Source organism: Otolemur garnettii, unplaced genomic scaffold (genome assembly GCF_000181295.1).
Source record: "Otolemur garnettii isolate 467f Iridium unplaced genomic scaffold, OtoGar3 scaffold00080, whole genome shotgun sequence".
Taxonomy (NCBI): Eukaryota; Metazoa; Chordata; class Mammalia; order Primates; family Galagidae; genus Otolemur; species Otolemur garnettii.
Window position 1 is genome coordinate 5,906,955 of NW_003852475.1, and position 24,055 is coordinate 5,931,009.

Here is a 24,055-nt window from a genome sequence, read left to right on the forward strand (position 1 = left end):
TCTGTCTCAAAAAAAAAAAGAAAAGAAATACATTTTATATCACAGTACAATACACACATTATTGTTTACTTATGAACATTTTATATATATTCACATAAATTTTATGAAATTTTATAATTCTTACCCTGAATAAGACAGATATTTTCTATTCTGTATTCTATCAGTTTCAAAATTTTGTGTTTTGACCCAATCAAGAGCCAAAATGAAATAGTTAGAAACATGGACTCACAAGATTGATAAGGTTTAACCTTGGCTCTGCCCCTTTCTAGCTGTGTGACCTTGATAACATTGCTTAACCTCTCTCCATCCTCAGTAAAATGGGGATAGTAGTATGTCCACATCAGAAGGCAATTCTCTGGATAAAATGAGCTGAAGGACTTAGAATGGTGGCTAGCTCATAGTGAGCATTATGAAAGTATTAGTATTACTATTGTTTTTACAACCCACTAATGTGTAATTCCTTGAGGTTTGAAATAATACTTCTTTAGATAACTGAGACTAACTCACCTGTCACCGCTTTACCTTCCAACACATACAAATCAGTACATTAAATCAAACTTCTTCAGAGGCAAATTTTTTTTTTATTTTTTTATTTTTGAGACAGAATCTTACTATGTCACCCTGGGTAGAGTACTGTGGTGTCACAGCTCACAGCCACCTCAAACTCTTGGGCTTAAGTGATCCTCTTGCCTCAGACTCCTGTAGCTGGGACTACAGGCACCTGCCCCAACTCCTGGCCATTTTGTTATTGTAGCTGTCATTGTTTGGCAGGCCCAGACTGTTAGAACTCTCCAGCCTCAGGATATATGGCTGGCCCCCTCCCTGCTGAGCTACAGGCCCTGAGCCATTCAGAGGCAAATTTAATAAGTACTTTTGTTTTTTAGGGAGGATGAAATAGTTCCATTTCCTTCTAAAACCCTAGTATGTTCTTTTAAAATGTAATTATAAGTCTTTGGGAGAGACAAAGTATGATCTCTTGAAGATCTAGACAATAAAAGGAATATCCTCCCTGAGATGATGTTTTTTTAATTCATTGCTGCAGTGCCTTGCATGTAATGTATTCTCAAAAACTATTTGTTTGAAATGAGCAGAAACCTGAATAGAAAAGTCTTCAAGGAGACCAAGTGATTCATATAGATAATTACTTTATAATTTGCAAAGATTTCATGATGCTGAAATCTGTAATCTAAAATGCACCATATGGGATATTAAATTGATAAATAAAACTATGAGACCCTTGGAGGTCACAATGTACATGTAGTAGTTAAAATTTGTAAAAATAAATAGCCAAAAATAAATAGCCTCAAATTGTAGTGGTTGAAATGCAATATGATTGTGCTGATCAAACAAAAGTGGGTTTTTAGGTGCAGAAAGGACACTCTCTGATATAGGCTGTCATTTGGGGCTCCATGGTGAGTCTGCCATCTTCAAGCTTGGCTTTCAAAGTCACTCTAGTAATGTCTATTCTAGCTCCCTGGGGTGGGGATGGAGTGAAGAGCTTGGAGAGGTGACAAGTGGAATTTAAGATTAGGAGGGAAAGAGTATCACACGTGGCCTCCCTCTTAACTATCATTTTTCAGAATTCAGTTACACAGTTGTACTCAACTATAAAGAAAGCTGAGTTATCTTACTGGACCCAGGAAAAAAAGAGAGAACAAAGTTTAATAACTAATAGCAGATTCTGCCAAACATAATAAAGTTTTACTAATAAAATCTTTCTTGAGCACAGTTTAGCTCACTGTTTCCTCAAAGGCATTTAGCAGGGACTCCTTGTTTTTCTCTCTTAGTTAACACATTACAGTAAACAACACGCTTTGGAACAAGACTGCTGTCAAGAAACCATCAAATCCCATAATGAAAATGAATTTAAATTTTCCAAGAATGGTAAGAAAGACATAATTTTTTTTAATTTTTAAAATTGGTAGTTATGACACAAATACCAAAAACAACATATAACAAATATAAAATTAAATCTTTATCAAGCAAACCCTCTTTTCATAGTCACCTAGTAAGCAGAGCTTCACAGCTTCTTCTAATTATAACTTTCTTACATCCTGCAAAAGCAAACTCTGTGTTGAATTCTGATAATCTTTTCCTAATTTCTCTTTTTAGATCTACAGCCCAAGTGGCCCAAACATAACTAAGGTACACCTGTCTACATATATATCTTTGCATCTCATTGACTCTCTCTTCCCCTCCCCCTTTTTTATTCTTTCCTTCCTAGTAATATGTAACTAGGAAAACAGGCCACTTGACATATAAAAATTCTAGTCTTGTCTTTTGAGAATTACATCTCCACAGTGAAGTTTAATAATTGCTTGGTACTTGAAATTCCTGTAAATTGGGAGTTGGATATATTCATCAGTCTTTGGTAAGATTCCTTCATAGAAGGTGTATTCCTCATCAGGAAGTAATAATGTATGTTTGTCGCTTTTTGTAAGCTTAGCTATCATTGATGGTCAATGCCTAGACACTTTATCCTTTAGAAGAAATAAGGTGGCAACATTCCATGACTATCATCCTTCCTCATTTATATGTGGAACTACTCTCTTAGGAGATATTTTACCCCAACTGCTATTTAATTACTTAATAATTCATTCTGTATCGAGAAGGCAGGAAAGCTGCTTATTTATCAATTTTCAAAATAACTATTTATTTATTTTAACTCTTATTGACCAGGTTTCAAAATAAGTTTTCTTAGCAGTTTTTACCACATGTGAATTTTTTAATTTTTAAAACCAATGTTATGTTTTTTAAATTTTACCTCAGTAATAATTTATATTAATGTTAAAGTTGTCCTAGTGGTAATCATCTTAAATGTATTCTATAAACATTTCAATAAAGACCTTAGTGGTCTTTGTTAGCTTCCTTGCTATATGACATATCAGCATGTTTGGGGCTCATCTTGGGCATTTTCACTGACAGATTTGGAATCAGTTATTTCTCTAAAAGTCTTGCCTTATTTCAGTAGAAATGGTTCTTCAGTACCATAGTAAGACCTGTAGAGATGCTCACCCTTATTGGATCCACCATAAATGAAACTTTGAATTATATATTATCATTTGCTTTGTTTTGAAGATGATATAAAAATAGGTTTATAGTGATGCTTCCAATTCAACTTTAGAATGATAGGAGTTCATTTAAGTTCTATAATATCTGTATATCTTATTTTTCATGTTAAGAATCAAGCTTATCAAGGCAGTAAAGGTAATAGAAATACAATGTATCTCATTTTGACATTTATTTTATTCCACATAACAGAAAATATTCTCAGAATAGTAATACCTATACTGACACCAATGTGAGTACTTAAAAACTTAAATATTTTCATGGACATTTTCCTCACTTTTTTACATTTGTGTTTTGTCTTTGAGAGAAAATGCTCATATGTCTTTAAAGCATATAGCCTTTACATCAATTTTACATGAGAAGTTGGCTCATTCTGAGTCTTTAGACTGATGTCTTTCTAGCCATTGTGGATGTCTAAAATCTATCCTGAGAAAGGGCTCCTGGAAACAATATTCTTTGTATTACTGCACGTCATTAATGGTTTATCTGTGATATTTTTATTTTGTTTTTGATTGAAACATAATTATACACATTTATGGGGTACAGTGTGATGTTTTGCTATATGTATACATTGTTTAATGGTGAAATCAGAGTATTTAGCCTATCCATCACCTCATACATTTAGCATTTCTTTCTGGTAAGAACATTCAAAATCCTTTCTTCTAGCTATTTTGAAGTATTCAGTATGATATTGTCAACCATAATCACCCTAATGTGCACTAGAACCCCAGAACTTCTACCTCCTCACTATAATTTTGTACCAACTGATCAATCTCTATGTATCTCCTCCTCCCCGTTCCCCAGCCTCCGTTAACCACTAGTCTGCCCTCTACTCCTATGAGATCAACTTCTTTTTTTTTTTTTTTATTGAGTGGTAACTATGTACATTAATGCACTTCTGGGGTACAGTATGCACAGAACAGCACCAGCCCTTTGCCCCTCCACTTCTCTCAAGGACATACCCAAGAATCTGGATTCCATAGGTAATAAACATCCAGACCTCGGAGTGGGTGGGTGGGGACTCCTTGGAGTTCAATGTTGCAGGTGGAGAATAGATACAGTTTTATACAGTTTTACAGTTTTATGCCTGGCTGGAGGGTGCCGTGGCATGCCAGCAGGGGTAGGAGGTCCAGTTTTTAGGGGGTCTCTCCCGTGGGATAGAGTGGGAGAAAGTTTGAACTCTGCTCGCTTGTTTGCATGGAGTAAACTGCGAGCCCTTGTTGTGGGGGAGGGGACTCCCGTCTGCTTGGTGGTGGATTTTGTACCTTTTGGCTGTATTTTTGGGGTCGCAGCTCACCTCAGGAAGGGTGAAGTGTGCTCTTCAATCTTCTCTCTTGGCTCTACTCCAAACCATCAGCCAACTTGCTAAATTTCTGTCCCTCAAGCCTCCTTCTGGATGGAGCTTCTGCAAAAAGCTGGCTGCAGTCCGCCATCTTGGTTTCGTGCCCCCTCCCCCCAGATCAACTTCTTTAGAGTCTACATATGAGTGAAATCCTGTGATATTTGTCTTTCTGTACATGGCTTATTTCACTTAATATAATGTTCATACTGCTGCAAATAATAGGATTTTATTCTCTGTGTGTGTGTGTATGGCTAAATGGTGTTCTATTATGTGTATACACCACACTTTTTTTATCCATTCATCCATTGATGGATACAAGTTGATTCCACATCTTGGCCTTTGTGACTAATACTGCAATAAGCATGGGAATGTTGAAATCTCTTCATTTGCTTATATACTAAGCAGTGTGATGCTGGATTATACAGTATCTCTATTTTTCATTTTTTGAGAAACTTCCACATTGTTTTCTTCAATGACTGTACTAATTACATTCTCTCCTTTCTCTAGATCCATGACAACATTTGTTATTTTTTGTCTTTTTGATAATAGCCATTCTAATTTGGATGAGGTGATTTTGATTTGCATTTTCCCAATGATTAGTGTTGTTGAGCATTTTTGCATATACCTGTTGGCCATTTGTATGTATTTTGGAGAACTGTCTATTCAGGACATTTGCCCATTTATCTATGGTCTTTATAATTGAAAGTCAGCTCTATTAGAGGTAAAATGTTTAGATCATGGGAGCTTTTTTTCTTTGTGTATCTTTATTTTCTACATTTTTTTTGGCCTAAAATTTTCATGCCAAAAAATATAGTAATACTATATTTCATTTTCTTTATAAACCATCTGTTGTTCTTGTCTTAATCCTTAAAGAATTTTTTTCCTCTTCCTTGAAACTTAATTTTGCTGTGATATGTCTCAGTATTAGTAATTCTTTTTTTTTTTTTTTTTTTTTTTAAGAGACAGAGTCTCACTTTATTCCCCTTGGTGGAGTTCTGTGGCATCACAGTTCACAGGAACCTCCAACTCCTAGGCTTAGGTGATTCTCTTGCCTCAGCCTCCTGAGTGGCTGGGACTACAGGCGTCCCCCACAACACCCGGCTATTTTTGTTACAGTTTGGCTGGGGCCAGGTTCAAACCTGCCACTGTCGGTATATGGGGCTTCCGTCGTGGTCTCACCTACTTCCAGTGTGTAGTTTGTGGACATGGGATGACACTTAATTGTACTGAGCTGAGCATAGAGTTCATGTGTTTCTTGCTTTGCTCCTCTTATTGCACTTTTTCCCATCGGTAACCATCTCCTCAGAATCCCTGAGAATTGCTTGAAACATAACAAGACACGAACAACAATTCTTCAGGCCTTTACTTTTCTCCTCTAGAGGTTTTTCTCACTCCTTGCCACAGGCACCAACCAGTGTTCTAACTTACCATTTCAGTAATTCTAACTTACCATTTCAGTAACTAGGTTTAAATATTTCTTTCATTTTTATTGCAAAGTTTTCTTGAATCTTCTTGTTTGTTTCTTTGTTCTTCTTTGATTTTCTTTTTCATGAAATCCTATGCATATGACATCTGTTTTGTACCTCACTTCACTATTTGACAGTTTTTGTCAAATTCTTTAATTAATCTCTTCTTTTATTTTTTATTAAGAAAATGAGATGAAAGTTATGTTAATCTCTTCTTTAATGCTTTTTATTTTGATTTCTTCTTTACCTTTTTGTTTCCCTTTAGGCATTATTTGATGTAATTTTGTTCTTGAGTTACAAATTCATTTTCATTTATGAAATTTTTTTTAAATTAAATCGTAGCTGTGTACATTAATGCAATCATGGGATACAATGTGCTGGTTTTATATACAATTTGAAATATTTTCATCAAACTGCTTAACATAGCCTTCATGGCATTTTCAGGTTATTGTGTTAAGACATTTATATTCTACCTTAGTAAGTTTCACATGTACCCTTGCAAGATGAAAATGTTTTTTATTTCTAACTATTTACTAATTTGTATCACTTGATTTTGAGTTTTTCTGATTCTTATTTATGTTTTCCTTTTATAGCATATGTCATTTCCTAAACAATGTTTTGTTCTTTTTGCAAGAGTAGTTCCTATCTTTCTGTATGCCTGTCCTTTTGCTGTACTGCCTATTTAAGATGTTATTCTACCCTTTATTCTCTTTTCCTTAGACTATCCTTTTGCAGAATTTGAATTTGATCTCTATCATTGCCAATTTTATCTGTAATCAGATACTGTAAACTTTTAGGACTGTGTTTGAGGATGGTTTTTTCCTCATTTCATTCTATTGTTTCAGTGTTCTTTTTTTCTTTTCCTTGTTTCCTTCATTCCCTCCCTCCCTTCTTTCCTTCCTTGCTTTCTTTCTTTTCTTTCTTTTGCCCAAAAAAAAAAAAAAAAAAAAAGGAGAAGCAACTTACTTTGTGAGATTTACTGTTTCCCATTTCCTTCCCCACTATACTTACTGGTCCTTTCTTTCTTTCTTTCTTTTTTTGTTACCATTTTTCTCAGTTTAAAAATTCTTCTCACTTCTTTCTCTTTAGTAGGATGGTGGAGGAGGGCAGTAGGGTGTCCTGGAGGAGAGCTGTGGCTTCTAATGTTGAGTCCATTGAATGCAGATTGCATTAGCTCTCATGATCTCTCCAAGGATCCCTATAACCTCTGGCTTTGGTATGCTCAGACACCTCCAAGTCTGGTGACTTTGGATCTGTCAGGTACTCTGTTGTTATGTTATGCTTTCTCTGCTTACATGGTGATATCACACAGTTCTGGTAGCTTCCGTCGTGGTCTCACCTGCTTCCAGTGTGTAGTTTGTGGACATGGGATGACACTTAATTGTACTGAGCTGAGCATAGGGTTCATGTGTTTCTTACTTTGCTCCTCTTATTGCACTTTTCCCCATCCGTAACCATCTCCTCAGAATCTCTGAGAATTGCTTGAAACATAACAAGACATGAGCAACAATTCTTCAGGCCTTTACTTTTCTCCTCTAGAGGTTTTTCTCACTCCTTGCCAACCTTTGAGAATCAGGGTTTTTATTTCATTAAAATTTTTCTTGCAAAGCATTTCAGGGGTGTGTGTGTGTGTGTGTGTGCACCTATATTTGCATGTCTGTGTAAACTTTTGACCCTATTTTTCTAAATAAGAAAACTAAAGTTTTTGGAGTATAGATCCATTTTTGCCTTTAAAGAGAAACAATAGAGCTACTGACAGTAGGACTAATTGGCAAAATGAGGAAGAGACCATCTCAGAATTAATAGGTAAACCCTATAATGGAATAAGGACATTGGATTTTTCTAACTGATGGGAGCTGACAAGGCCAGCCCTGGGAATCATGCTCATCCCCAGACAAGAAATTTGCAGAGTGACTTAAATTCCCAGGTAACTGGATTGATCAGAAGCTTTATTAAACTGTAGATAACAGTTCAGTGATAGTGAGTAAAATAACAAATTACACCTTCTTGATCTGATTTATTAAAAATGTACAAAAAATAGAAAAACTAGTTGAGCATGGTGGCTCATGCCTATAGCCCCAGTTACTAGGAGGCTGAGGCAAGAGGACCACTTGAGCCCAGTTTGATGTTGCTATGAGATGTGATGGCACCACTACCTCCAGCCCAGATGACAGAGTGAGACCATGTCTCAAAAAAAAAAAAAAAAAGTCACAGGACACAATTATAAGAGGGACTGTACCTAACAAATGCAATCAGTGTGACCTAATTCTTTGTACCCTCAGTGAATCCCAAACAATAAAAGAAAAGGTCCTGGCTAAATTATCTTTTATATGGGTTAATTTTTATATTTTGTATATGTTAATTGAAACTTATTTGTTGATATGTTTCATTAATTTACTGATGTATTATATTATTCTTGAAAATTCCATCTAGATTTTGTAGGAAATGTATGAAAATTAGAGAAGAAAATTTTTTTAGCAGATATACATACGTATGATAAAGTCTTAACTTCAGGCAATATGGTCATAATACAGAAGTTTCTGCTAATGGCAGCCTACAAAAATCCAGTAGTATTTCCCAGGAAGAACCAAATTATTCTACATAGCAAATGTTTGTTATTTTCCTACTGTGTGCCAGACATAAGTACAAGGTTCACAATGTCCAAGAAAATTCAAACATGGAATCTCTAAATAACCTACTGGCAGGAATGCACACATATCAATATATGTATGACTGATGTGAAAATGACTTCTAGGTGAGGTGATTCATTTAATATGGATCCAGGAAAGCCAGTGGAAGCTCACAGAAGGGACATCTTACTTCATTTTGAGGGCTACAGATACAAGTATATAGTTCAGGCAAGAACTTTTCTGCTAGAAAGAACACAGATGTGAGGGCATAATGTCAGATGGAAGGACTGAACTTAGAGGCAAGTGCTAAGGTAGTTAAAATATCTAGTCTCATAAAGAGTCTTATGTACTAGAAACTAATTGGTTCTTATTGGTCACCTTTTTCTCTGGCAAATAAACTTTAGCTATATGACCTAAATTTTTGCCATGAAACTGATCCAAAGTTGACTTGGAGTTAGTTTTCTACATATCACCTTCCCATTTCTATATTTTAAAAAATTGGCAATTATGTCTTTATATAATCACTCTAGAGAATAGGAAGTCCATATTTGTATTTCAGAAGAGTCACCCCAATTAAAGAAATGATCCAGATCCATTTCTCTTTTTTTTCATCTCCATCCTAATTATTGTGGCCAATTATTTTGCAAATATTCTATAAATAGCTAATGGAAAGAAATCTGGGGAAACACTAACACTAAACTTCCTATAAATTAATAATAGAATTTGGAGAAACAGTTGTCTATCAGTTGTTAGCAGTACCAGGACTATTTATATCAGGGAAAGTGTAAAAATATTTCCTGAGATTAGGTTGGATGGTATCTGCGGATTTCAATTATCCATGCTGCCATCTGCATGTTTTTGTGAATAAAGAGTTAGTAGGAGAGTTAGCTGCAATGTTGGTTTCTACATACTAATTTCTAGCAATTATCAAAGTCTATATAGAATGGACAGTTGTTGCGACCACATAAATGATCATGTGAGACACAGACTGACAGTACATGCTGTAAGAGATGGGGCTAACCATAGGTGAAGGATAGCACGGAGCCCTTCTTGCAGAGTCCTTTTATTGAGAAGATACATAATAAGTGGAAAGATTACTAAGCAAAGACATGCAGGGGCTGCGTGCTTGGGGAAATGATCTCATAGGTGCCAACAAAGTGTGTACCTAAGGAAATGATCTTCAAGGGTGGTAAGATAATGATCTTTAAAATACTAAATGCAATTTTTCTCCGCTAATCCTTTAAGGAACTGTCATAAAACACTTAATGTATAGCAATAGCCTTACTACCACAGGATTGAAATTTTCTCCTCCAGGATTACTGAGTTACTTGATGGCTTGCCTTCCAAGTCATAAGAGATTTCCAGGCTTGCCAGGAGAATGCCTTGTTCTCAGTAATTCCTCAGATAAGTTATGACATTGGTGACTATTGTAGTAAGTATGATGTTTAATCCTCTATAGACAGTGGATGAAGCTCAAGAGGATATTTTATTTTTTTATTAAGTCATTTGTACATAGATGATGGATACATTTATGCCATTATGGGATTCAATGTGTTGATTATTTCTACAAATTAAAGTGCTTACATCCTATTAATCAACATAGCCTTCACCTCATTTACCCAATTACAGGGTTAAGACATTTGTGTTCTACACCTGAGAGATTCAACTTGTGCTTGCAATATGGTCCGTAGGTGTGTTTCCCCTGCTAACCCTTCCTCTATTGACTGAACCCCCTCCCTTCCTCTTCTCTCCCCTGCCTTCCATTATCCTAGGCTATAGTTGTGTTTCATTTTTCATGTGCAAGTGTAAATAATAATAATTTGGTTTCACAATGGTACTGAGTACATTGGATATTTTTTTTCCATTCCTGAGATACTTTACTAAGAATATTTTCCAGCTCCATCCATGTAAACATAAGAGAGGTAAAGTCTCCATTTTTTCAATGCTGCATAGTATTCCATGGTATACATATACCACAATTTATTAATCCATTCATGGGTTGATGGGCACTTGGGCTTCTTTCATGACTTGGCAATTATGAATTGGGCTGCAGTGAACAATCTGGTGCAAATATCTTTATTGCCAAATGATTTTTGGTCCTTTGGATATACACCTAGAAGAGGAATTGCAGGAACAAGTGGTAGGTCTACATTTAGATCCCTGAATTTTCTCAAAACTTCCTTCCAAAAGAAACGTACTAGCTTGCATTCCCACCAACAGTGCAGAAATGGTCCCTTTTCTCCAGATCCACGACAACATCTGTAGTTTGGGGATTTTGTGATATGGGCTACTCTTACTGGAGTTAGATGGTATCTCAGAGTGGTTTTGGTTTGCATTTCTCTGATGATTAAAGATGATGAGCATTTTTCATGTGTCAGTAGATCATGCGCCTGTCTTCTTCAAAGAAGCTTCTGTTCATGTCTCTTGCCCACAATGAAATGGGATCGCTTATTTTTTTCTTAGTAATAAGTTTGAGTTCTCTGTGGATTCTGGTTATTAGACCTTTATTGGAAATATAACTTGCAAAAATCCTCTCCCATTCTGAGGGCTGTCTATTTGCTTTACTTAGTGTATTCTTGGCATTACAGAAGCTTTTTAATTTGACCAGATCCCAATAATGTATTTTTGATGTTGCTTCAATTGCCTCTTTAGAGGACAATTTAAGCCATTCACATTAATTGAGAATATTGATAAGCCTGGTAGAATTTTGGGTAGCAAGTTTTTTGAAAGTCCAGTGGACATTTTTAATCCTTTCAACACTGTGGAAGTTGGAATTTGATCAAAAGTTTCTGAGTGAGTTTACTTTTGTTTGTTTGTTTGTTTGTTTGTTTGTTTTTGTGGGAGTGAGTTTACTTTGTTGGTGGAGGACTGTGCTGGTCATTATGGAGGATAGGTCTCAGAACAACCTGGTTCTCAGGTTGCTGGTTTAGTCATGGCAAATTTCTTCAACATGTGTGTGTCATTAAAGTATTTAATTTCTCCATCATAGATGAAACTCAGTTTGACTGGCTACAGGATCCTGGGCTGAGAGTTATTTTGTTTAAGGAGATTAAAGGTCAATGACCACCTTCTTCTAGCCTGAAAGGTTTCAGCAGAGAGATCTGCAGTCATTCTAATGTTCTTCCCCTTGTAGGTTATGATTTTCTTATCTCTGTCTGCTTGCAGAATTTTCTCCTTCATATTAACTTTGGTGAAGCTAATTATAATGTGTCTATGAGAATTTTTATTTGGGTTGAGTTGTGCTGGAGTTCTGAAACTGTCTGCTATCTGAATTTCAGAATATCTTGCCAAGTCTGGAAAATTCTCTTTGATTATTTCATGAAGTAAAGAATCTGTATCCTTTGCAGCAAGCTCATCACCTTCAGGAATTCCTATAAGGTGAATATTAGATCTCTTTGAATTAACCCAGAGCTCTCTGAAAGAATGATCCATTTTTGTTCTCCACTTATTTTCCTCTTTGAGCATTTGGGAGCGTTCAAAAGCTTTGTCTTCAATATCAGAGATCTTTTCTTCTGCCTGTTCTATTCTGTTCCTGAGGGATTCTACTATATTTCTCAAATCTTTGAGGGCTGCAAGTTCTTGCCTCAACATGTCAAAATCTTTGGTGATTTTGTCTTTGAATTCATTGAATTCTTGAGACATCTTTTGAATTACTCCTTAAAATTCTAATTCCATCTTTACCTCCATTCTGTTGATCTTATTTGCTCTCCAAATTCTGAACTCAATTTCTAACATCTCAGCCATTTGTTTATTGATGGGATCTTGTGCTGCCTATGCCATTTTGTTCCTTGGGAGAGTTGATCTACTCTGATTATTCATGTTGCCAGAGTTTTTACACTGATTCCACCTCATCATTGTTTTCACCACTGGCTAGATGGGCAGGTAAGATGAAATTGGATTGGGAGTTCCTGGAGTTGTGGTTACCACCCCTTTGTCACAGACCTGGGACTGATGACTGCAAAGGACCCATATAGTATTACAGTCTGAGGCTGAGAAAACCTGCTTGGTGTGGTGGTGGGGTTTAGGTGGCTGTCTTGTATTCAGCTGGTTCTTGTCCAAACCTAATGAATCAGTGACTCTGGTGAAGTCTTAGCTATAGAGAAATATAAGCAATTAAGACAACCCACCCCCCATGGACAACTAGAAGAAGAAATTCAACCCTTCACATTATCACACAACCAGGGTACCACCCAAGAGAGTCCTTAGATGATTCGACCAGGTTAGGAGTTCCAATTGACCCAGTCAGTACGAATTCTCAAGTGAAAGAGTTCGAAAAGTCTCCAGCAACTAGATAGCAGAGGTCTACTGGCTGCTCAAATTTGGCTTGCTCTGGGGCTCTGTGAAGTCAGAAAGGCCCATCCAGTAGCAGAGTTGGACCAGGGGGCTGTGTCTCTTTCTCCACTTTGCTCCTCTTTCATGCCTAGTCACTGCTGACCCCACAGGGTTGAGGTCCTGCTTGCTCCAATAAGCAGATGTGCCAGGGCTTTGCACCTGTCAGAGTCAAAGGAAGGTCAATGCCCTCTATGCCTGGCCAATACCTTCTGCCACCAGCTGGCTGGGGGAGCTGAAGTCTGCTTCCCTTGGGTACTCAATAGCCACTGGCGAGTGTTCCACTTGAATTCAGTCTAATCCTAAGGATAACAAGTCAGCAAATGCTTTTCTCCCTCAGCCACCACGCCTTTGCCCCAGCTGCTCTGCAGCACCAGTATCCCTATAAAAAGAGTTCTGGTTTCCTCTGGCAATCCTCAGAGTTGGGGAGGTGTCTCTCCAAGATTAGACCCTGGTGGGGTGGCCCTATTGTTGCTGAATCTTTGTGAGAAATGACCCTACACAGCTCTCAGGCAACTGCCACAGCCAGGGAGTTCTGGCTATAGGAGCAGCTCCCGGAGCATGGGGCACACAGATCTAGCAGCAGGGCGAGGGACGCTGCATGCAGTTTTGGCAGTGCCCGGCACCCAGTGACTTTGGCAAGGAGAGCACTCGGCTTACGACTATGGCTGGGCAGGGAGTGGCACAGATGGTCCTGCAGGGCAGAGCCAGGATGCAAGGCTCTAGGGGGCACGGGATGCTTGGTTCAGCAGGACGGGGGGCACTGCTCATGAGCCTCCTCCCACAGTCTCTATTGGGGTTAGGCTTCTGGTTCATCAGGTAAAGGGGAAAGGGTGGACTGGAAGTTCAGAATGGCTGGGAAAATGTTAGTTCAATTTTTATTCCTGGCAAGAGAGTGATCAGGGTCACAACAGAGTCCCTCTAACAAATAAACCCCACTTCCTACAGTTCTCACCTATGAGGTGAGACAAGAGGTCCTCAGTTCACTGCTCACCTGTAGAAAACCTACAGGAGCAAATGAAGAGAACAATAAAAAAAAGAATTCTTGGAGGAGGGGACGGACACTTATCCTTTGGGATGAATTTTATTCCTGAAGTTTGCTTTCTTGGAGTCACATCTTGCCTCAGCAGAGGTGACCTGCAGTTATCACTCTTCTCTCTCAGCTTGGCTCCCAGTCTTCAGCTTAATTGGGTACTTTCTGGACATTATCCTTCCCTCTGGATGGGAGCTTTTGTCGGAGACTGGCTCCAGTCGGCCATCTTGCCAACAATCCCAAGAGGATATTTTAAAACTGGTATTCTAAGAGCTCCCAAATCCATTTAAGGGAGCAGGGAGAAGGAAGGAGGATGAGAGGACGTTATGGTGTATGGCATACCTCTTGGCAGTGGGACACAATTATAAGGGAACTTTACTAAACAAAAGCAAACAGTGTAATTCTTTGTACCCTCAATTAACCCAACAGAATTTTTAAAAAATGCTTCAACGAGGGGGAAAGAAATACCATATTCAGCAGACTTACACTGTGAGATCTGAGAAGGGATATTCTTAAATTTCATCAAATTACATCCCGTCACCATCCTTTGTCTCCTAGGTTTAGATGTGAAGCTTATATAGAATATCAACTACCTAACTGAGTTGTTCATGTTACATAGTAATTTGTGTATATATTTTCTCTTTTATTTGATGTATTAGACTAAGCAGGTCCATAAGCCCTTCTAACATATTCACATGTTTCAGACATTAACTGATCATAAGCTAGAAATGCAGCAGAGCTCTCATTGGGATATTTACCAAGGCACTTTTGTTTTATTGACAAATCATTTGGTTTTATTCCTCCTCATGAGAACAAATATTCAAATTAATTGGTAAAATATTAACAAGTTATTGGTGAGCAATTAGCATGGGATTCATGTGCAGATAATTAAGAATAATTGCCGGATTTTCATGGCCCTCCTTGATTATCTAAAGACAATTCAATATATTTAATTGTAAATTTGTAAGAATTGACAGATCATCCAAATATGGAGTTCCCCCAATAGTAAATGTGTTTCAGTGGTTCAAACTTTTTACAAGGAGGAGAAAAATGTATAGCCTTTTTTCATGTATATTTCAGTGCAATCCAACATTGTCATTTGATTGATAGCCAAAATTCAATTTTATGGGTTGTGTTCTTACTACAAAATCTGAAAGAGTAAAGGAAATAAAAAATAAATAAGACATTCCAAATATAGAATTGGTGATTAGTTGGTCTTAATCCAGAGGCTTTTATTTCTCCTATGGCTTAAGAATCTATGGGCCTCATTAAATTTGGGGGTTCTGTTGGCATGTGGCAAATATATTTAATGGTATTCATTAACAATATTCTATGTATAACTTACATGAAGATTTTTCAGGGAGTGGCATGAGAGGTAGATCCCCTGAACAACACACCCTGAACAACTTTCTAAAGAAAGTTAATGGCAGGGAAATGATGAAACAAAGAATGACACTATAAGAGCAGGCATAGCACGTGTGTGTATGTTTAGAAGGAAATCCACAGAGAACATCTTGAGCACAAGGGGAAGGCTGCTCAAAAGAGAAGAGAAGAATCTGGCGTTACTAGAAAAGACTATGAAAGAAGTTGAGCCTCAGGCGGTGCCTGTGGCTCAAAGGAGTAGGGTGCCGGCTCCATATACCAGAGGTGGTGGGTTCAAACCCTGCCCTAGCCAAAAAAAAAAAAAAGAGAGAGAGAGAGAATTTAAGCCTTGATTAGTGTTCTGAGGAAGGTGAAGGACAGGGCATAGAGGATAGTCGAAAGAAGACTGTTCAAGTGGGAAGAGCTTGAAGGCCCACTGTGGGGAGATCAGTTGGATGAGATTTGGCAGGCAAGTATGTCTCAATAGCATTTTGTGAGCTGAGACTGTTAGAAGGCATGTGGACCCATGGATATTATAACATTCACGGGGAATCTTTAGAGTTCACATTTCTACATTAATTTTGCTGAAAGTGCAACAGTGTGCCCTGTAGATCAAAGGAGCACTCAAATAAGAAGAAAGTTCTGGTATATTGGCAATATTAATTTCATAATTCCCTCTCTATACCTGTTTGTTCCAGGGTTTTAAAAATGTTTTTCTCATTAAAATGTTCTGTGATTATTTCTGTTGAAGTAGACTATCTGAGGTTACAGGGACAGTCCTTCATTTAATATTCAAAATGTACTGCTCTCTAACTTTGTGACAGATTATTTGAGAGTTCAGTATGAGTTTAAATGATGAAAATTATCTCTATGTGCTTAATGGTACATGAGAGATAAAAATGTAGCCTTCAAGATAAGAGAAAAGGAAAGAATTATCAGGTGAAAAAAAATACAAAACAATTTACAATGAATCATAGAATGACTTTATTTTGTAAGTGTTATCTTTAACACTGTCTGTGGTCTGTTCCCTGTAGTTATTATATATGTACCTACTTGTATACAAATAATCATGATAATTTGTCACCTAACCAGGGGGCTACCTATGCCTGCTCTTTGATTTTCATAGTCATGTGACCCCCACACGATGCAGAGAAGAACTCGCCATCTGCTGAGGTCCTCCTTGAGCTTGCGGACATGTGCTGAAGACTCACAAGTGCAGCCCTGCCTCCTTAATGAAAATTGCTTCCAGTTCCAGTACAATATAACAGGTACAGTTGCAATGTATTACCACTTGGTTTTCCCTAAACACTAATGAGAGAATGTTTATGTGATTTCACTCTTGGGATTAAGGTTAGAGAGTAGAATGTAAGCGTATCACACAGAAAACTTACATTCCAGTATCCCCTCCTAGAAAGAAATGCCCACTCTTGGCATGTAGAGTCAGCAAGACCACCTAAAATCTTTGACTAAAAGATGCTCAAAAAGATTGGGCAATGTTTCAGTGTTATTGTGAATTAAGCCATGATAAACTGAAACAGAACGAAAGTAACAACAGATACCACTGAAAGACGAATATAATCATACTGTCATAGGGTCTGCCTCTTTCATGGCTCTTATTAATTCAGAAACTCCAACTTGTGATGACTTTCTCTATAGGTCTATGTGAGGATGAATGGTAAACCTGACCTGTTGGGCACCAAGAATCACATTAACCTAGTTATTCAGCAGTTTTTCAATGTTCAAGTTTTTCTGGACACCACAGTGCTAAGTTTCTAAAACCAGAGGACTGTTACAGTTGCATTGATCTTCTACTGGCCATTGCCTGCAACAAAGATACACAAAAAGTGCCACAAAAAGTGGAATCAGTTAAGTCACAGCACTGAATTCAATACTAACAACCAAAGCACCACATGCCTAGAGAGGCAAAGTACTCGCCTTTTCTGAAGAGGAAAAAAAAATTCACCACTGCAGCCACTTTAGAGCTGCTAAGATTTTTAAGGTAGAAAACCTCATGGTGAATTCTGTGGCACTGTCTGATTGTCTTTATGGGTAAAAGATAACTTCGTATATTTGCCCTTTTTCTTTAGATAAAAGATATCTAGTTTTACAGCCATTTTTTCAATGAAATTTGCCAGAGCCTATCTTTAAAAAACTAATGAGCTGGAGCATATTCTTCTTAGTAAAGTATCACAAGAATGGAAAAAAAAGTATCCAACGTACTCAATACTACTATGAAATAAATATATAACCACCTACACAATCATATGAATGGCAAAACATAACTATAGTCCATAAAGTAGAAGGGAAGAGAAGAGAGAGGGCTGGGGAGAGGGGATTTGGGAGAAGGAAGGGGCATTTGGGGGGACCTCACCTAATATGCTTGATGCAATAGTACATTTCAAAACTACTAAGAAATGTTACCTGGTTCAATGTAAACATTTCACATTGTATATCGAAGCAGTACCCTGAACCCCATAAATGCATCAATGTACAAGGTTATGATTTAATAAAAAATAATAATAATAAAGTAATTTTAATACACATAGATTTGTAATTCCTATTAAACTCTTAGATAATCTACCAAATATGAAAAATATCCTTAAAGAGGTTCACATTGTATATGATCAAGAATCTTCTTTTCTATCTTCACCAACAATAAGTTATTTAAAAATCAAATATATTATGGGATAATTTATTCTAACTCTCCACTGTCCAGTTTGTAAATGTGACCAGTCAACTCTACAAAACCTTTCCTCATGATAGAATAATTTGAAAAATGTATTGTTTCTGTAATATTCCAAATGGTTCTCGGTGATTTTCCCCTCTTTGCTTTATGGGACGTCTCTCTTGACTACACTGTATCAAATGTACCGGATGGAATAGACGACTGAATTTATACTTAAAAACATTTTCAACTTTTCATGGAAGACTGGCATCTTAGTCTGTTGAGGCTATCATAACAAATTACCAAAAACATGATAGCGTAAATCAATTGACCTTTATTTCTAACAGTTCTGGATGCTGGAAATTCTGGAATCAAGGGGTTGGTAGATGTAATGTTTGGTGAGGGCCTGTTCCTTCCTTACAGATGGCACCTTCTTGCTTCTCCTCACAGGATGGAAAGAGAAGACAAGCTGCCTTGGGCCTCTTTTATAGAGAGGGCTAATCACATTCTTGAAAGTTTCACCCTCATGTTCAAATCACCTCTCAAAGTCCCCACCCCCTCAAACCTTGATAGTTAGGATTTCAATAGATAAATCTTGGTGGACACAAACATTTAAAGTATAACAACTGGACCAATTTCTGGGTTGTTTCCCCCCTCAATAACTCCCAACAAGTAATTAATTCCAAGATGATTTTTCTTTACCATCCTGGTCAGTGTCTCCTCCCCTACCCCAGCCAACTGTGATATAGTTTCTAACAAACCATTTGGTTCTTTATCACCAGGAAATCAACTTAAGAAGGTAACCCACTTTTCTTTGTTTATGTAGTTTTTTTGTTTTTTGGTTTGCAATAAAAGAATTGTTATCAAAGACTTGTATTTTGCAACTCAGTGTGGGTGATCTATGCCTATAGAGTGGAGCACATGCCAGCTAAGTGAAAATGCCACCTGTGGTCAAGGTGTCAAGACCCGCCTGCTTAGCTGTGTGCGCAGTGACGGCAAGCCAGTTGCCATGGATCAATGTGAACAGGTAATTTGGTTGCATTTGTAACCAAATGTGCCCAAGGCTTTGTTTTTCTTAATATCATTCTGCAATTTCCACTGTGTTTGAAAGAGATCACAAGCTCGAATTTCTTCTTGTCTCAGGTTAGGTTTAGTTTGAACTCTATAGAGTTATAGTTTACTAGTTTGGACTTACTCAAATGACTGGGAAAGGTCATTTTGTACTGAGGGAAAAGGTTCATGTATATATATTTTCATTACTTCTAAAAGCTTTCTTTACTATACTTTATCAAACTCTTGGCATTGGGTGACTGTAACATTTAGATATGACTCTTTGTATAGGTCAGGCAATTCATTTGCATATGTGATAAACACTATTCCTTGAATATAAGATGAACATGAGCACTGAGATTAGAGAACTGTTTATTTGCTTAGCAAATGATTGCAAGATAAATAGCACAGGTATATCTTTTTAATCTATGTTGAAACCTTTTTATCAAGTTAGAAAGTTATGAAATTTTGTAATTTTATTGCCTTCCCTTTTCTTTCCCTTGACAAACTATATGGAGTTGGAACAAAAAAAGCTATACTCAGGGTGGCGCCTGTGGCTCAAGGAGTAGGGCACCAGCCCCATATACTGGAGGTGGTGGGTTCAAACCTGGCCCCAGCCAAAAAAAAACTGCAGAAAAAAAAAAAAGCTATACTCAGACCTGTTCCATGCAAGTTGGCATTTCCTTCCCAATGTATAAATGAAAAGCATTATGGAGACAGTTTAACAGAAGTAAAGATGCTCTCACACTGTAAGAATCACTGAAACAATCTTTGGAACAGTTTGGAAATGGGGACCAGTTAGCTCAGATTTCTGCAGAAAATTCTTTAACAAATCAGCAAAATGAATATTCGTGCCATTCAGAAGACAAGTGGAATACATAAGCAGAAATAAAAACAAGACAGAAACTTTCTCATATCCTGACTTAACTTTATCAGGTAGTGTCACAACATGCTTTATAAACTAACAGTATAGCCACAGACCAGGATATCAACCCTGAGACTAGCATGTCTGGAACTGGATTTCCATTTGGGAAAATTCTGAAACTAATTATTATGTAAGTGTAAGGCAGTGTGCTAACCACCAAGTATCAGTGATTTAACATCTTAAAGGTCAGGAAATTAAGTTTGCAAACTCATCCTGAATATCACTATATCACCTTCGAGGTACTGCCCTTGGGAAGCTATGCATCAATGCCAACACCCTTCAGCAAAGAGCTATGTAGTGCTTTTTCTGGGAAGAGTTTGTGAACTGATTTTTCAGAACTTGTATGACAGCTCTGATGACCATTCCAGAAAGAGTTCCAAAATTGCTTTGAAGGATGGGCTAAGCACTTGTGTCAGTGCATAGCTTCCCTAGGGGAGTACATCAAAGGTAACTGTAGTGATATTTAGCAATGAGGTATGTAGCACTTTTTCTAGGACGAGTTCACAAACTTAATTGTCCAACCTCATATTTCATTTAACCTGACTTTCAGAAAAACTCAATAACCAATCTATAATTCTTACTAAGTAAAAATCTTACATTTACTGTACATAATATTTTCTTTTGATACAAATAAAGATATAAAGTATTTATTAATAGAAAATCAGTTTCTCTGCTTTCCAAATAGCGCATGCCCAAGAAATATTTACATAATATTCAGTTTAAAGAAGTTCTAGATTATAAACCTACCCAAAATATCCATGTATCTCAAATGGATTCTAGAGCCCATTGTGGTCATTTTTACCACACTTACCCACTTGGTAAGTTATCATGTTCTAAACATTAATTTGAGCTTGAAGTGAATATTGCAAACATTTTGTGTGTCGAATGAAAGTTTTCCTAGGTAAGCACACAAATAGTATATCTTTCCTATGTAGGAAATTTTATTGTTCTTTCTGTGTTTCTTAGGTGATTTATTCTTTTTCTAAGACATCTTCTACCTTGACCATTAGAAAATTTTTACATTTTGCTTAAATGCTGGTTTCAAATAGAATAAGAAGAAAATAAACTATCACCAACTTATTTCATGATTAAGACTATGATTGTGTTTATAGCACAGTTGGTCTTTTTTATGAACTTCAGATAAGTTGTGGGTTTAATTTTATTCCTATTTATTTTTTAGCCTAGCTAGATTTGAGTTTTGGCCTTCCATGTACATTTGACCCATCCAGAATTATAAGGTACCTAAATTTAGCACTGCAGTTTCTGTTTCTTTGCTGGCTGAGCAACAGAACAGATTTCTATGTCAGGTGACCTCTTACTTGCCTAGTCTATTCAGTCTATTCTAGAGCTTAGAATCTTTTAAGAACCAATTTGAGCTGGTAACATTTTAGTTTTTGAAGTAAAAACCACCGTTTTCTATGATTACTGCCAATTTACATAAGAAAAGATATCTTCCCCCCCTCCAGAATTTGAAAAGGTTATTATCACAGGCTAAATAAATGGCAGTCTCTCCTATAAAAGGCAGCGATTTGACTTGATAGTGATATAATTTCTCCAAAGATGTCATATTTCTTTTCCATTTGCAGCATAATTTGGAGAAGCCCAAGAGATTGAGCATTCCCTGCTTGGTGGAATGTGTGGTCAACTGTCAGCTCTCAGGGTGGACGGCTTGGACAGAGTGCTCACAGACCTGTGGCCATGGAGGTATTTGGGCTCCCTAAGTTTCTCACAAAATAAAATACTTTAGTCATTTAGAAACCACTCTCGTATCTCATAGCTTGATAAATGGCTAAAGGCATGGTGGCCAGCTACAGGCAATATGAAGCTGACCTGGAGGGTGGGAATCAGTACCTGGCCTCATAGTAATTCAGGAGGGCAAGGCAGAGGTGGCAGAACCGACCTAAGAATGGTGGCAGACTCCAGAGGGGTTTCTGGACCTGTGGGAACAGGCATATTCAATATGTTATAATCTCAACCAGTTGAGAAACATGTTGGCCTCAGTAGTTCTGGCAAAAAGTATGTATGAGGTTAGGCAATTAAATTAGCTTTGTGGACTCATCCTAGAAAAAAAGTGCTGCATACCTCATTGCTGAATATCATTACTACATTCACCTTTGAAGTATTTCCCTTGGCCATCTGGTGACCATAGTGATACTCAGCAATGAGGTATGTAGCCCTTTTTCTTGGATGAGTTTGTGAACTTAATTGTCAGAGCTTGTATGATAACATCTCTGATAGCCATTCCAGAAAAAAAGCTCCGAAATTGCTTTTAGGTATGAACTAGGTGCTGGTGTTGGTACATAGCTTCCCAACCGGAGTCCCTCAAAGGTGAATGAGTTCCTAAACTTAATTGTCCAATCTCATTCATGGTATTATTAAGTAAAGCTAGCTACTGTGTAGCCAATGGTTTAACATAATAGACTAGAGACTTATTTTTCAACTATAAGAGGGGTAGTTTCTGCTTCAAAAAGTCAATCAAGGACATTGGTTCTGCCACTTTAACATAACCAAGATTCTCTAGATGTTGACATCACTTGGCCCTGTGGAAGTTTCTATGGGCTGAGTTGGAAGCAGCATATATATATATTTTTTATTAAATCATAACAGTGTACATTAATACTGTCATGGGGTACAGTGTACTGTTTCTATATACAATTTGAAATACTTTCACCCGACTGGTTAACAGGCCTTCATGTCTTTTTCTTAGTTATTGTGTAAAGACATTTATATTCTACATTTAGAGAGATTCACATGTACTCTTATAGAATGAACCATAGGTGTAATCCTACCAATCACCCTACCTCCACTCATCCTCCACCCTCCCCTCACCTCCCTCTCCCCTCTCCCCATATTCCTAGGCTAAAATTGGGTTATAGCTTTCCTATGAAAGCTATAAATTAGTTTCATAGTAGGGCTGAGTACATTGGATACTTTTTCTTTCATTCTTGGGATACTTTGCTAAGAAGAATATTTTCCAGCTCCATCCATGTAAACAAGAAGGAGGTAAAGTCTCCATCTTTCTTTAGGGCTGCCTAGTATTCCATGGTGTATGTATACCACAGTTTATTGATCCATTCATGGATCGATGGTTCCTTGGGCTTCTTCCATGACGTAGCAATTATGAATTGGGCTGCAATGAAAATTCTGATACAGATATCTTTATTGTAGTGTGATTTTTGGTCTTTTGGATATATACCTAGTAGAGGAATTATAGGACCAAATGGCAGTTCTATTTTTAGTTCTCTGAGTGTTCTCCAGATGTCTTTCCAAAAGGAATGTATTAGTTTGCAATCCCACCAGCAGTGTAGAAGTGTTCCCTTTTCTCCACATCCACACCAGCATCTCTGGTTTTGGGATTTGGGGATATGGGCTAATCTTACTGGTGTTAGATGATATCTCAAAGTAGTTTTGATTTGCATTTCTCTGATAATTAAGGATGGTGAGCATTGTTTCATATGTTTGTAGGCCATGCACCTCTCTCCTTCAGAGAAATTTCTCTTCAAGTCCCTTGCCCACCCTGAGAAGGGATGACTCGTTCTCTTCTTGCTAATACATTTGAATTCTCTGTGGATTCTGGTTATTAAACCTTTGTCAGAGACATAATAGCAAATATCTTCTCCCATTCTGAGGGCTGCCTACTTGCTTTACTTACTGTGCTTTTGGCTGTGCAGAAGCTTTTTAATTGGATCAGGTCCCAGTAGTGTATTTTTGATGTTGCTTCAATTGCCTGGGGGGTCCTCTTCATAAAATTTTTACCCAGGCCGATTTCTTCAAGTGTTTTCCCTATACTTTCTTCTAGTATTTTTATAGATTCATGTCTTAAGTTTAAATCTTTAATCCAGTGAGAGTCAATCTTAGTTAGTGGTGAAAGGTGTGGATCCAGTTTCAGTCTTTTACAGGTTGCCAGCCAGTTCGTCCAGCACCATTTATTAAATAGGGAGTCTTTTCCCCACTCAATGTTTTTAATTGGCTTCTCAAAGATCATATAACGGTAAGTAGCTGTGTTCATCTCTTGCTTCTCTATTCTGTTCCATACATCTACCTCTCTGTTTTTGTGCCAATACCATGCTGTTTTGATCACTATGGATTTATAGTATAGTCTGATGTCTGGTAGCATGATTCCTCCTGCTATGTTTTTATTTCTTAGTAATGTGTTGACTATTTGAGGTTTATTCTGATTTCAT

The 24,055-nt window shown here is 37.3% G+C and overlaps 1 protein-coding gene across 1 annotated transcript in view; it reads left to right on the forward strand.

Moving 5' to 3' along the window:
* The window catches only part of THSD7B (thrombospondin type 1 domain containing 7B), a 1,042,983-nt gene that overhangs the window by 953,138 nt on the left and 65,790 nt on the right, over positions 1-24,055 (forward strand). Inside the window, exons 19-21 of the mRNA XM_023515847.1 lie at positions 16,358-16,499; positions 18,808-18,923; positions 21,458-21,575. Of these exons, the coding sequence (XP_023371615.1) occupies positions 16,358-16,499; positions 18,808-18,923; positions 21,458-21,575 (376 nt within the window). The remainder of the gene's footprint in view (positions 1-16,357; positions 16,500-18,807; positions 18,924-21,457; positions 21,576-24,055) is intronic.